The 16,781-nt window shown below is 34.7% G+C and overlaps 1 protein-coding gene across 1 annotated transcript; it reads right to left on the reverse strand.

The window, feature by feature from the left end:
- Nucleotides 1-5,697: 5,697 nt before the first annotated feature.
- On the reverse strand, nt 5,698-9,167 carry LOC149777132 (stromelysin-3-like). The gene is made up of 3 exons (XM_089942758.1): nt 8,670-9,167; nt 7,785-7,924; nt 5,698-6,355 (listed from the first exon to the last, which is right to left on the reverse strand). The coding sequence occupies exons 2-3, from the start codon at nt 7,915-7,917 to the stop codon at nt 6,054-6,056; spliced, it is 435 nt and encodes a 144-aa protein (XP_089798884.1). The 5' UTR covers nt 7,918-7,924; nt 8,670-9,167; the 3' UTR covers nt 5,698-6,053.
- Between the last annotated feature and the right edge of the window lie 7,614 nt (nt 9,168-16,781).

Below are 16,781 nucleotides of genomic sequence, written 5' to 3' on the forward strand. Positions count from 1 at the left end.
GTACGCGGGTTTCGGGTTTTTTTGTGTACAATGATACCCGTGGGTGATTTGTGTATATTGAACAAATTTTCGAAACAGTGAGTTCGGTTCATCATATGCCGCACGTGCGAAGTGCTTTCGATGGAAAGAACTGAATACTTCCCGAGCACAGACGAGGTATAGCGGCATCGTATGTGTATAAATGCCTCACCATAAGACTAAATCTACACATTACGAAACATCTTGTCAGTAAGCGGTCCAATTTAAGGACTTGCACATCTTCAGCCGTAGAGGTATGTAAGTAATTTATTAATTTCTGGTGTATAAGTTGTAACTATTGCACTACCACGTTTATTTTTGTATATTTTCTATGTAGCTTCGGCTTACGTAATGTAATGCAAATATCATCTATTCTTTTTTGTGACTTAGCAAGAGATTTATAGTAGCAATATAAAGTTGCATTTTAAGAAACAATTAATACCGTATGATTGTTATCAAGCACAGGTAGGTTTACTTCTGAACTTGTGTAGTGTTTTGTAATTATTGTACCGATAATATAATCTGTATAACTTACCATATACAACGTCATTACGTTTAATCGTAGATGCCCGTGTCATGCATAGTACACGGTGTTAGATGTAGTTTTAGCTGATCGGAGTCGTTGCTGTAGAGCTGATCGGAGTCGACGTGGTACCAGCTGTAGAGCTAACCATAGAAGCTGACCATTCCATGTGTAAAACGAACCCCATCAACCGTAGAGCTGAGTTAGCACTGTTGCTGGTCGAGTAGCAGGTGATCGGGCGCTGCTGACCGATTGGTGGGCACTGATTGCTTGATTGACCAAGGGATTGAATATTTCTCTATGTCTACATGGAATACTCACTGCTTGATTGACCAGTGTGACTGGTAGCCAAATGTGCTGGTGACGGAGTGTGTAACTCCATACATGTAATCTTTTAGCCGTGGGCTACTTTTGGAGGTCTGTAATACCCAGTGTTTTGGGATTGTAAAGATATTTGGTATATCTGTCCCTTTCTTTTCATCATTTTACTATTTGAGTAAAATACCTCATGCATTTACTATTTGAGTGAATACATGTTTATATATGAGTATAGTACCACATTTTTTACTATTTGAGTAAAACACATCATTCTCTTCGTCGTGTGAAATCACTGTGAGTTATTCACCTTTGTCCATGTACTCTGTCAGGTCATTTATTTGCATTTTCACTTCTTACATTATTATGTTCGTGCGGATTATGTTAATTTTTCCAATATTTGGATCTTAAATAATTAAAATAATTATTTTCCCATTAAAGTCATTCATCATTAAACATTGTATTTCTATCGCCATCAAAATTATTCTGTTGTAGATCCGAAATCCATCCCGTCTTTTGTTGAATCACAATAATACAATGCAAGAATCTATCCTTTTTTTTGAAAGTTCACTATAAATTCAAGATTATATTTCAAAGAATATTATTTTATGAGCACTTTGTATTTCAGCGATGACGTAATTTGAATAAATACAACTCCAACCCAAATGAACTACTGCACACAGCAATACTAGATTTGATTCTGCTCAGATCTTAAAGCACGAATGAATAAATTTCTAGAAGGTTTTATAGTCCTCTAATTGATCTCAAATCACAATTATCATTTTCTAAAATAAATCATATTACCTCATGGAGAAAACCTTCCAGAAGGTTTCTAATGTTTACGAAATAAAATCATCGTTATATTTAGAAAATAAAATAAGCTATTTGCTGTGTTCTAGATGTTTACAGAATACAATAAATCAACGATTCAGGTCAAGTCCAACAAATAAGATTTGATAGCATATAATCAAATAAAAAAGAAATTAGAAACTAACTAACAAAAAATGCAAATTCAATATTAATAACACAAGAAACTAAATGTCCTCTTAAATAAAATATATTTAGGTGTGTGCATGTATGTGTATTTTAAAATGTTATCCATTCTGATAAAATAAAGCGAGATAAAACCTCGCCTACCCTTTTTGTTATTTTCTCGTGCTATCATAATCACAATGGCTTAGGTCATATCACAATATTCCATATTCCTCTTTCTTTCTTTCTTTCTTTCTCTCTTTCTCTCTCTCTCTCTCTCTCTCTCTCTCTCTCTCTCTCTCACCATTTAACTGTCTTTCTCTTTTGAAATAATTTCCATGTTTGTGTTGTTTTACTTCAATTTATTCTGCTTTGCTCGCCGTTTAAATTTCGTTGTAGGTATGGGTTCTTCCGCTTGTACTGATTCTGAAGAGCGCATGGTTCTCCTTTTGTTCGGACACTCTGATGACCATTGTCCTTTATCTTGAAGTTGATTATAGGTATCTTAATTTATGTTTCTCTTTTGTTCTGTCGTATAGGTTCCTTCTTCTTAAGCGGTGTGAATATTTGGCCGCCCAATCTCCTTAATCTTGACTGACATTGCATGTATCTTTAACTTTATCTCGAGTTGAGTGTTCACAATTCTTGCTGGAAGTGTAATGTCGAATGACAGTCTGTAAATCTCTGACGATACGTGTGATCTATTGTGACCTTTCCATCTTGACAAATGGAAAACTGAGTCACTGCATTCTCATTGGTGAGGGGTCTCTCATTATCTTAAAATAGAATCTGTAGCATATTTAAATCAAATTCTGAACCAATAGGAAACAACGTTGGATACAACCACATCAACTTCGTTGAGAATTTTGATCAGTTCCTCATATGATCATCATCTTGCATACTTCGGAACTGGTGAGGATTCTTAGTTTACCTCTGAAGCTGCCAGAACGCATTTACAGAGACCATGTGCAGATTCAAGTGAAACACAAAAACAAATGCATCCCAAAAGACATAAACGTTTAATTCATTCTTTCTGAACGCTATAAGAATACTCTTTACTTTGAAAGTGTTCAAATGGTCAGACGTTTATAAACTGCGAAGACATACTAAGCAGTGCCATGCCACGACGTCAGGTATCATTGTTGTATAAACAAGTGGGAGAAGGTCACTGACAATGTTCAAGACTTAGCAGATTACAGAGTTTAAACAAATTGGATGATGTATGGTGTGTTGTACGGGTGTGTGGGTGTGTGTGTGTGTGTGTGTGTGTGTTACACCATTTCTTGAATTTCATTTACCAGCGGATTCTTTATGGCACATGTATTAACAATGCATGGAAGGACGTGGTAAGAAGACTTTCTTGTCGTACATCTCCTCTATAGACTTAACAACAAATATATATATGCCATCTCTTGCCCTCTTAAAATATATTTACATCGATCCAAATAACAGTTACTTGCGCCTGAAATTCAAAGTTCTTCTTGTGGACAACATCAGTTCAGGAGCCGACAACAGAGTAGGTCCAGTCAGTAATTTCACGCATTGTTCAGCGAGGTGGATTTACACGAGAGAGCAGTGAGCAGCAACGTGGACGCTTTTCTGTACCAAGCGGATGTGAACAATATCTTGACGTACGGAATGAAACCAAGAACACAAAATATTACTCGAAATCTAATTTCACTGTTTGAATCCATGGGACAACTAGGAGCCAAAACAGCTACGGTATTTCGTACGACGGTTATAGAAGAGTATATACTTTGTGTATCGCTTTTATTTTACTCCAGACCAAGGGAGACAGGAACATTTCCACCCTATAAACCTGGACCAGCTTTGTTCGGAACTTCGGTCTGCAGTCATCGATATGTTTTGTGTCATTTTTACTAGGAAAACGCGTCAATTTGACAATTTTACCTTTACAATAATTTTTAAGTTTGCCGAAATTCTTTAGACAATTGTTGTATGCTCAGGAATGTATCCCTGAATATCCGCTAATATCCTTATGAGGTTCAAAAGTTTAATAATACATTTAGTGTAAGTCAAAATTTTAAGAACGTATTCGACTTTTTCAGTCTCAAAGATTAGAATGCTATTTTTGGTAAAGGCATCTTTTACATTAAGTCGGATTTCTTTAGTCTCTGCTAAGGTGCCGCTAGATATATTATGTCCTTCAGACAGAGTAACATATATCAGATGAAGTTGCTTGCATTTGCGATATGCACAATGGTGAAAATGTTTATATCTCTATGCTACAATCATTTATTGTAGCTGAAATTGATTTATATATCATACGTGTACATAGTCTAAGCACATAGCTGACTAAAATGACAGCTCTCATGTGCTCTACATGAGTTCTGGATCTTTTCTTGACCCTGCTTAAAGTCCATTACTATTTGGGAACCTTAGTTCTAATGTCAGTCTAGACCATACAATCCTATCATCCACTAATCTTTCCTAGTCTCTGCTCAATCTTGTTACATATCCGGAAGTGTAGTACTATTTTTGTCTGGGTAATATGGTTGACAAATTTCCAGAATTGTTTCAGTCTCCGCTGAAGACTAGACCAGATTGATAATTTTACAACTACTTTCAGTCTAAATCAATTTAAAATAATGTTCATAGTTTCCGCCAATGTGCATTATAATTTACAAATTTTGTAGTACTACATTTTAGTGCAGGGCAAATCGTAAACATATTTCAGCTAATTTTCAGTATTTGCTAAAGTCTGTGTCAATTTATGACTTTTCGTAACACATAGTCACGACCAATATATTGTTACTATTACGAGTTCGATCCCCAATGTGAATCTCCTTAATCATCATTACAGTAGATGCAAATTTACCGTTACTTTCAGCATGATCTGATGTGTAGGTGATACTTTATATTTAAATATAGGATATATTCATATATCTACTAGGCGTCAGTAAAAGACACAAAGCGTGTTGGATAGCATGTGTGCAATCTGAGGATAACAACTTCCCAAACAGTAACAGCATAGCTCCATTAGAGCTCTAACAATATTATAATGAGCTGTCAGTATTATAATCATTCCCGTATTAAAGTCAACCAGTTCTAACACTTTTTCCCTAGAGACAGATCCCGCCCCTTAATGTTAAATTCCCTTTTGAGGTTTTATCGTCTGCCACATGTTAAATTCCCGTTATATTCCTAATAGTAACAGTTATAAAGCTTAAAAATTAGATGATGTTAATTACTATTTCACCCCTTTCCCCATATATAACTACTCTCCCTCGCAGCATAATTTTCTGTACATTAGTTCATTACGTTTGGTTTCCGGCAAATTTTAAAGGTTCAAAATACAGTGTATAACATACCAATATACAATAAGTAATACTCAGTTGTAGTTGTTTATTCACAAATAACCATCGATATAAAAATGACATGTATACAATCTCTATCTTTCTCAACACCTTTATGTTCTTCTCACCCACAATCATAATTTGTATAGTAAAAGAGGAAATTGAATATTTCTTGCAACATGTGGTTCTTCAAATTTCTTGGACGCGTTTCGTATCATCTACCTTTTCCGTTGAAATTATCAATGACTCTTGTGCATTTGACTCAGTTTCTGGGATACTGTTGCTTGTAGAGTCGTGAAAACATATGTATTTATGCATCCTGTTAAGAACTGTAAGTCTTAACGGACAACGAAGCTGTTATTTATTGATATCCATATAGACACCGGCTTTCACAATGCAATAATACAAATTTAACAGGACAACATGTTTTCATATCTTTCACAGAAACTATCTTTCAACTTCTTAAAAAACCATAAACAACTTTCAAAGACACACTTTGCATAATTATAATTTAATGCATTTTGCCGACTTCATAATAATATCTGCCTTCAGAACGCGAATGGGTGGGTGGGTGTTACATCCGTAAATGTATTTCCAATGGTCAGCTGAAATTTCCTGGTAATGAGACCGGCTCAATCGATATAATAATTGAGCCTATAATGACAGTGGTCTCGAGATCGAAACCCAAGGGAGATATTTTTGTTCTTTGTGATTTCCTTTTCAGTATTTCAGAATCAGTTTGAATAGTTAAAGTTTCGAACACAAATCACGTACGGTTTTCGGCAAATTGTTTGCTTTTTATAATTAAAAATAAATAATAAAACAATTATTGAAATATGGCGTCATTAAGCTTTTGGTCCGATAATACAGTACATGATGTCCGACAAACTGTCACGTGGAGATATGGGTCACTTTCTTAGAAACCACCAAGCACTTTTTCGTTTAAAGTACGGCTTGCCATAGAGTCTCTGAATAGCGTTTTCGTCATCCCAATTTAACATCAGATTTGAGGAGTAAGAATAGGTGGGAGCCATTAGAGAGCCACGGATATTGGAGTGTTCCAATCCTAGGGCATGGCCAAATTCATGTGCTGCGACGATGTAGAGTTCTGTGCCTGCCTTCTCAGCCTTAGCACCCAGCAACCATGTCTCCTGGTCATCAAAATGGATTTCGCCGGCTGTTGGGAAGTACGCATGCGCTAACGTACCCCCTGGAAATAAACCAAAATAGAAGCTATTAGAAATATTGGTTTACTGAACAAAGCCACAGAATATAGTTGATATACTACGGTCCAATTCAATGGATAACAGGCATACGTTTTAAACATAGAATTTTAAGTGTATAATAAAGCAAGGCGAGAGAGAGAGCTGTTGCCTCCCCCATTAAAATAAGCTGAATGCCAAACTAACCGAGCTTTTCGGACAGAAATTTTGATAGAGGTATAATGTTATGCCTTGCTATGCTTCAAATGCAGGAGCTTTCGGGGCTTTTCAATGGTACCCCACTTAGGGAGGTTACTCCCATAGACCTCTCGCCAACAAGTTTACACCCAGCCTAACCCTTACCTCCAAACGATACTAAACCATATTTCTGGACCTGCCCCTATGCATCATGGACAAAATCACACCTCATAATATATCCAAAGATATTTAGTTTGTTATTGAGAAACGTGCATAAGAATAAGAATATATATTTTTATCTTCGTAAACATCCACCAATTCATCCATCCATCCATCTACATACAATGATTTTTAACACATATACAAAGTGAAAACAAAAATAATTCCTTTCACTTAAACGATGTAGTTTCTGAACTCTTTTGTAATAACATCTCATCTTCATTGAAATGAAGTCCACTCAAAGATTATGTTTATCGGTTCCTGGCTGATCAACTGTTAATGTGGCAATATTATTCTAGATACATTTTTTTCCAAAGATAAAGCTGTCTACACATACCAAAGGTCAACATGTCATAACAAATGAAAGGTGAAGATGTCTATACAACCAGAAGGTCAAATGTATATACAAACCAAAAACTAAATGTCTATTCAACCAGAAGTTCAGATGTCTATACAAACCAAATACCAAATGTCTATATAACCCACAAGTCAGATGTCTATACAAACCATATGTAAGGTCTCCATCTAAACCAATTGGATGGAAGTCTATACCAACCAAAAGTGAAGATGTCTATAGAACCCATAGTTCAGGTGTCTATACAATCCATATGTCAAATGTCTATCGAAACCATATGTAAGGTATCCATGCAAACCATAGATCAGATGTCTATACAAACCATATCCAAGGTATTCATACAAACCATAAATCAGATCTCTATACAAAGCAAAGGTCAGATGTATATACAAACCATAGAACAGATGTATATGCAAAACAAATTGACAAATGCAACTAAGAATATGAACACGCTTAGTATTAAACAATGTATGCGTTACGCATCCGGCTCGATGACTTACTTAAAACCTTGACCAAAGAAAGTAAGGAATAAAGGGAGACAAAATAGGTCCGGGGCACTTTCTAGAGAGAGAGAGAGAGAGAGAGAGAGAGTGGTAGGTGGTGGATAAAATATCCAGTGATTTGGGATGCACGAAGTACATGTATTGGTAGTGAGCAAGTCTTACCAGGGCCGTCAAATCGGCCATCATCTCCATGATACCCAGTAGCAAATTTAATGTTCATATCAGTTGTGCCTAGTTCCTGATATACAAAGCGAAGTGGTGTTTTTCTTGCCCAGAGGTTGAAAGCTCGATCCATTGCGTCCCTGAAATTTAAGTTAAACATAATGGCAAATCCTTTCCTAATATAGTGCCCTGAACATTTCCTGGTTCGATTTCATCGACACTCATGATATATTCACGAGTTCTTGCCTTTCAAATATTTGATACGTTTGCTTGCTTACACCGACTGACTTGTGTCAAAAATCAAATTATGCCAATCTGTACTCACGAACGTTCCACATACAGGTCTAAATATGACTTATTTAATGGTCGGGTTTGAATGTTAAAATTCATTGATCAAAACAAACATTTCATTGATATAAATGTCTAGCTCTCGATTCAAAATTTACTACAAACTTCCAGGTCTATTAGCTCTGAAGCAGTCGTAAGAAATGTACGAAGTTTAAATCACCGCCTTCTTTGCTTATGCAATGAATTGTGTACAATGTGTGTGTGTGTTCGTCCATGATCACAGAGAACGTTTAAGGGATGTTTATTTTCTTAAATTCAACGAATACTGAACCGACAAGTCACTGTACAAACATGCCCAAACAAGCAATGTTTTTTTCTCTGTTCATACTTTGATGAATTTAGAAATAAAATAAACAGACAATCCATTTACTTAAATTCGACAGCATAACTAGTTAAATAAACACATGATTTAATTACATCCTATTAATTAATCATATTTTGAATTTCATTGAAAAAGGCCCAATATATATACAGCATATCAGAAAAAGCTCGTCAGTTGACGTCAATTTACAACTCAGATCAGCTGGAAGATGTTACCTGGTAAAGTGTTTGATGTCAGTTTAATTTGTTTCATTATCCTTGTATCCTGTGAATTGGAATACACGGTTAATAAATGAGGAATTTGACACAAATCCCGCAGACATGACACGTTTTTGTACTGAATTGGGCATCCTATGACATGGAGAGACGGAAATGTGTATTTTCCACAAAATTCAAACGTGACAACAATACGCTATCACTCGGGACGACCTTCTTGGGCTGTAGAAATTAACTGTCGACTTGTAAAGGATGACAGAGTCTCACTATTTTGACACTTCTGAGTGGATGAACAGTCCTTGTTGTAACGTATTACTGAATTTTCATTACGGTGATCAATGACTTACATTATGCGACGAAGTTCAAATCCGTCGTTACTCACTGTTTGAATACTTGTTGCTCTGAGACAGTGTGCTGTAGCATTAGCAATGACATCTCATTAGTTTAACCAAAGGTCCACTATTTAGTTCATTATTAAAATCTTACGTAAGAAGTCTGAGTTTGAGTGATCATAGATTCTAAATATAGCCCTCATTCAGTATATAAAAAAGTAGTGCAGGTAGGCGTGGCTTAAATATAAATTTGGTTTCATACTGGTATCAACTAAACAATTCAAAAGGGCCTAAACATTCTGAACGCTGGAAATCGTAATGAGGAAAAAAGTCTTTATTTATTTTAAAATCAACACATCTGTATAACTATGTTTATCGCATAATGAGAAATACTGATTCTGTTTAACGAAGCCGCAGAACAGTGTTGTGTAATGGCTTTAGAATGCATTCGGATGCTTCTGTCATTTGCATGATGCTACGACTTCATTTGTAATGTCGTGTGGAATTATATGTTACATATTTAAACATTATTATACATCTAAAATGTTAATCCAATGAAATTATTAGACTGATACCACGTGACAAAACACGATAAATCCGTGTTTTGCAAGTACGTTATCTGACACTTGTACAGAACTAACAAAAAAGATGTTCAAACCTGTTTTGGAGTCAAGGAAATTAGCGATTCAAATTCCCCGTGATTCGTGATGTTATGTCATTTTATAATCACAGATTTAAAAAAGAAGACAAATTTACATGTAAATAATGTCGAAGCCTGATAAAATAATGGATTTTGGTTGCTGAAGATTTAATCAAGAACATGTCATATTTTTATAAAATTCCTCAACCTGGATGCACTGAAACTAAACTTTTGCTATTCTACAATTCCTGAACTAAACAAAATACGGAATTCTAAAGTTAACTATAAATTAAATTTTAGCAAATGTGCTTCTTATATCAAAGTCAATAACTCCAGTCTCTCCCGCAGTATCTATTAAGTGCTAATTTTGGCAGATATATCTTTATTTTGGCATCTAAATAATTACAAAAACACGATAGTTTATGCTTGATACCAAATTTTACATAATTGTATTGTGAATTTACAAGATTTTTAACAAGGAAGATTATGCAAATATTTTATTTGTTTTTGGTTTATAAGCAGGAAATTTTCAACGAAATATTGAATTATTGCACTATATTTTCAATTAACATTTAACATGTTTAAGTTGTTTGATCTAAAAATAACAACTTCCGAAAATCCCACCCAGAATGCACTATTAAAGGACATACTTCTTAGTGTCATGCATGATGAATAAATGATCCAATCTTAATGGACAGAGAAAGGTTTCTTATAATTAGAATTCATAAATGAAAAACAGTGTTCATATCAATGTATTTGTACAGGATATAGTTACCCATTTTCGATGAGTTTTTCTTTGTTTCTTTAGAGTTTATTTTATTCTTGTGCTTGTCGTAGTAGATAACTCTTTCAAAACGGCCGGGCCAGTAGGAAACGGGATTATGTTTTCCTTGTCAACGTGATCACACACCACATTTGTTGATGAGGTATATAGATTTATTGAACTCTCTACAAATCGACGGATTTCCTTAAAATCTTCTAAAAGCCCTGAAAACAATTTTCTCTTTTGTATTTAATACGAATCTTAAATATCCGTTTCCATGTTAGCTAAACTTATTTAAAGATATGAACGAGTCCAGTTGACGATTTCATCTAGTCCATATGCCCCATAATGGTAGGTACTTTGTTCAAGTGAGATGATACGAGGCCGCCATTTGTTTGGATTCTGATCTATTTGGGATTTGAGAATGGTCCTACCTAACTCTTTATTTCAAACTAGAGACTGGGCCAAACATATTTCAAAGAAGTATCATAGGCCTGAGGCTGAACGATTTGCAGCTTAAAGTCGACATAACAGCTGGAAATTGAGATTGAGATTGTACTGAATGAACATCGTGGTGCAAGTTTTGTACTTAAAACGTTTTATGAATTCTAGACCAGGTGTCATATGAACAGTCAAAACAATGTAAAAGTTTATACAACTGTGAGCCAATGCATTACCCCTCACAACTCTATCCATGTGAACTCGTGCGATTTGTATATCGGTGTCTTTGTGTCTTTGTTTATCCGTCGGCAGATGAGGATGTATATTGTCCAAATGAATAATAATTAGAACGAAACGAACAGCACAGACCTCGATTTGTAGGCACGTAAAGTGTGGCAGAGGGTCTATATCGTTGGCAGATATATACACGTTATTTTAAGGTATATACAGGTAGCGTATTCGTGCATGTGAATAGTTCCTGTCTTCATCAACCAAAACGTAACTTTCCAACTAACACTACTCTCTTATTATAAAATCCAGTGTTCAAATTCCTTACCTCTGTTGGCTTTGTGTTAATGTGCTGGTTCTAGAGTACTCCGTAATCTTCCATGATAGTACCTTTTTCGGCCAAATTCGTGCTGTGGAGTGAAAAGTTGGTTTAGACTTGTAATTTCTTCAAAGAAAAATTGCGACGAGCAAAAAGTAAACTAGAAACACAAACTGGCTGACTCACTGAGATACTGATTTATAAAATTACAATCTTTGCATCACTCACTCTGACTGACTAGCTAAAACAACTGTCTGACTAATTTATCAGCTTGCCAAATAACCAGTTAACTTGGTTAACTGATTGGTTTATGTATGTGCTGCATCAAGACGAACCCTAAGCAGTCACTGTCAAATCTTCACGTAGGACAGTGGAGACATGATTTTATTCAAAATCTTGCATTCGGCTATTCGCCGACTAACAGACTATATGAATGATTGATTTCAGAACAAACACCTAATAAACAAACTGTCAAGCTGACTTGCACTCTTATTAACGGGACCAGTAACCAGCGATTGTACGAGATGACTAATTGATTAACTTTATGACTAATTCAATGAAAGGATTCAATTGAATTGTACCGACACAAAAAGTGAAGTAATGGCCATCACTCACTAGATAATGTCCCTACCGTGTGTATGTATCTGTGTGTGACATTATTTGACAGTTCTTAAAAAGATGTTGAATTTATTGTTAGCTCCAATAAATATTGTATTTGAATATGAAGCAGTTTCAATCTTGGTGTGAATAATAAACGAGTGATTCAACCGTTCATAGGATCTAACATAATTATAGAGACCTATGACTACGAAGGAATTAAGCAATAAAATAAGAAACAGTGAAACATGTCTCTAGAGACACTTCTTTTACTTATTACCTTCTCTTAAACAAACGAAGTTGTATTAGCTTAGATGGAGAAAACATGTATTAAAGCGAACGTTAAAGTTGCATTTTATTTAGTAGTATGGAATAGAGATGTTTGATAAAACCTCAGTATCATGATGGAAGTTATTTGTATTTCTATGAAATATCTCGGCTAAAATTATTGCATTATCAATGTAGGTGTCGGCAGACATTAGGAACTGTCATGGAAGACTATTTTCTTGCCAGATATTCTCGATAATGACGCTTAAATACGAACTTATAATCTAACTTTAAGTCTCTTTTTCATGAAAAGCTTCTAGCAATCGCAGCATCGACATTATGCTTTCATTTGAGTCGGAAATTGTCAGGAACCGAAGTTTTCTTTGACAAAAATGAAAATAAAAAATGGGCACGCTCGAATTCGAAGCTAATATAAGTTGAGATTTAACATGTTTAAATATTTAATGTTATGAAAATATTTCACGAAATACAACATGCCTGGATGTAGTGTTCATGGTGCTGCAATAAACATAGCATGTTCTGGGACGGAATGACAGAATTAATATTTTCTTGAACTTTCTCTTTCATCAACCACCTGTTTTGAGAAAACATTTTAATATGTCCACTCAGAGGCTGATTGATAAAGATCTTACTGTCTATTTCTATTGTAAATCACCTACCTGCAGCAAGTCTCGCAGAACCATTGTCAGGAACATCTTTAACACCACAGCGGGGCTCCGCCATTTTACGTAAGGTTTCGTCATCCAACTTACCTGTGATTGGTATATTGACCATTTCTTGAAACTTACTAAAAACGAAAATAATTATATATATATATATATATATATATATATATATATATATATATATATATATATATATATATATATATATATACAGAGAGAGAGAGAGAGAGAGAGAGAGAGAGAGAGAGAGAGAGAACACAATAGCATCATGTGATTTTTAAGTGCTTCTAATCAACTTCCACTTTTATTTAAATTCGTTTGATACCATATTGGCATCACCGAATTAAGTTTCGTAGAATAAGAAGAAAGTAAGAAATAACTTTTAATTAATGAGCAACAAAAAATATTTTCCCTTGGATAATCGTGTGTGTGTGTGTGTGTGTGTGTGTGTGTGTGAACAAAACTAACCTGATTGCCGCTGCCACTGTGCTAACAGGCACCTTACCAGTAGGTAGAGCTGCCTTTACGACCGTTTCATTCAGATAGTTGAATTTTTCTAAATATGTCTGCAATGAGTATGAAAATTGTAATTAAAATATGCTCAATGACGAGAAATCTTCCCCAATCACATACACACGCACAAACGACATGATATGGTGTGCTCCCGCACTTTGATGAACAAGTAAATAACATTTTTCATCACAACGAGGGTTTTAGAAAGAGACATCGTAAACGTATATTTGGAAAGAAGCAGGTCGTTTACTAGTCACAAATATTGTTCATCTTATTTAAATCATATATGGAACTGAAACAGTGAATATTTGCGATAATAGCGACAAGAATAAAGATAATTATAATCATCATTCTATCCTACGTACAATGAAGGCATCGGAACTGTCTTCAGAAGTACGAATATAAGGGCACAGAATTAAGTATAGCATTTGAAATGGAGCACATTTTGATCAATTTCCTTCTAACTAGAACCGGGACGAAATGAGCTTTTCGTTGTCAATGACCTGTGGTAACCAAGTCGCTACTATATTCATTGAGAGACATATGTATCAGTCCTTATGTACATCATAACTATCCATCCAGCATAATGACTTCGAAAAGAAATGGATCGAAAAAGAATGTTGAGTATTGGACATAATTTAAAGCTAGACCTATTTCATTTCAATTTGACTTTTCCGTACGAATTGGACAGTGACAACGCATTTGCTCGGAGTTTGAAAACAAAGTCATGTGACCCAAGAATTTGGCTTTGCAAATACCTTTGTAAATAACCATGTATTGAAAACAAATTTAAAAAGGATTAGTGGCTAACATAGTTATATCTTACTAAGGATTGAGACTGACACATTTTATTTTACTTGAAATTTTGTCTTTCCGTCTTTAATTGACTCCTTATATCGCACTGGTGAGTATTTGTGTTTAAGTGTTTGTGTTTGTCTCCTCGTTATGACACTAATTTATTTCTTGTTCCTTTAATTTCCACCACAAATTATGGACTTAAAGTAACGGAAAAACCACCAATGGTTCTTTGGCCCGTACACAGATTTAAAACAGTTTCTTGCGATAAATCAGTCTATTTTGGTATAAATAGAAAATTTCCTCCTAAACAAATGCTATTATAGAAAACAATCTGTAAAACACTTGATAGATTTATGGAATGAATAATGAATGGAGTGAAGGAAAGATATGTATTGCATACATATAAACATAATTTTACACATACCAGTCATGTATCCATCTATTCATCTATCCATCTATCGTATATATACACCAAGTTTTAATACAAGGCGCTCAAAAAAATAAAAGGACTTACAATGGCTTCATTTTCTGTTAGCTTTCTAGAGGTAGTGTCATAACCGTTTCCAATCGTGAAGACGACACAAAACACAAGAAGGGTAAAAGGCACTCGTTTGTTTATGTCCATCTTGTTCTCCTCTAATCTGACTGCAGATAATAATAATAACAGTAATAATAATAATAACTACTAAACGTAGTTTTTTAATATATGACTGTAGGCAAAGATAAGAGAGCATAAAAAATGTAACGTCGAAAAGAAACATCGCGTGGTCTTACATGAGAATCATTTAATTTTAATCCTTGAAACGTATATTTTCCAATATATTTCACACACACATACACACACAGGCATTCTCTCTCAGACCAAGTTTCGTATCTCTATTCAATAATGTTCGAAATAATTTGGCTTTGTCTTTTGGAGTCACATAAAAATGAAATTAAAATCAAAAGCTCTCTTACGATTCAGTAAAGTCTTTCTTTCCCGCTCAAACTTCGGCAGTCAAAACTCATTTGTTATATGTAAATTATGTAACAAGTTATATTGGCTGATCTTGATCTAAAGAAACGTTTCTCTAATGCAAGTAACGGACCTTCATTGTATTTTGATATTGGCAAACATCACCTTAATATCCTTCATGATAAATGTAGATACGCATATAGCCCCATGAAGTCCTATTTCCATAGAGTCAGTTTGCGTAACTCGTATATGGGTAATTGTGATTCTGACAATGAAGACGCTGAATACTATATTGTTGTATTGCCCACTTTTTAATATGTAAAGATCCAAGATCTTTCGCTTTTTCTTTCAACGTAATCCTTGTGTAACTCTAGGTTGATTATTAAAAGGTGAAGCAGATCAAAACAGAGAAACAAATTTTGCATATTACAAAATGCTCAAAAATATATCGCAGAAAGTAGGGGGTTTTAGTGCATAAAATTATATCCTAGCTACTAAATCTATATAATTAATGTAAGACAACAATGACCGTAACCAGTGAAATGTTTTCTCTCTTTCTATCTCTCTTGCTCTCTTTCTCTATCGCTCTCTCTAATTGATTATTTCCTTATATACTTATCTATATGCTTATTCTCTTTTACCCTATAAATCCAGCAATCTTTTAATTAACAAAAATCTTTGACCTTGTTTGTCGCATGTACTCGAATTTTTGCCAAATGAATGTAGCCTTTGGATTATCTTTATATGTTTTTGGATACGTTGTCCGATCATATTTTGTTTATTAGTATAACAATAAAATAAGTTTGAAACAAAAGAAAAGCAACTGAAAACTGGGAATAGATAGGCCAAACCAAAATGATATCACAGCGACATCTAGAAGTATTTTATAATACGTATAATAAAATCACGGTCTGGGAAGAACAAAAAGGCCTATTTAGATATTTATGTTGAAATGTACGAATTATACCAAAACAAATGATCAAATGTAATTTAAGAAAAACAAAATTATAATTAAAGCGTATGTACTTACCTAAATAAATATAAGCGCTATTACACTGATGGTTTCTTGTGTTCTTGTCACTTCGGTAACCAGGCTTGAAGTGGCTTTCCCATCTAAAGCACGATACTTATATAGGACGCAATGGAGAGAGAATAAACCAATCAGATTACAGTTTACAGATTCAGACTTTGTTACGTGGAAGAGGAATGCAATGCCACTTTTATTTGCCTGCTGGTAAGGATTACGCAAGTAAAATGCAATTTCTATTTTCCACGAAACTCACTCGCTTTCAAGTTTCCAGTTAAAAATGTTGCAAATCAATGCAAATAAAGTAACGTGCTGACGTGTGACCCAAACCTATTTTCTCACAAAGTGTTGGATGTAATCTTTTAAGTAGACAAACCTTACCTCAACAGCTGATTACCCAATTTGACGAAATCAAGCTTCATTTATGTTTTCAATGTCTGACTATAAATCCGGAATTATGCACTACCAACCCACCCATCTCCGGCTACGTTTTTCTCTTGTCTACTCAGCCTATAATCCTAATAACTGACTTGTACAATACCTTTC

Source organism: Sinohyriopsis cumingii, chromosome 18 (genome assembly GCF_028554795.1).
Source record: "Sinohyriopsis cumingii isolate HCF-2022 chromosome 18, ASM2855479v2, whole genome shotgun sequence".
In the NCBI taxonomy this organism is placed as follows: Eukaryota; Metazoa; Mollusca; class Bivalvia; order Unionida; family Unionidae; genus Sinohyriopsis; species Sinohyriopsis cumingii.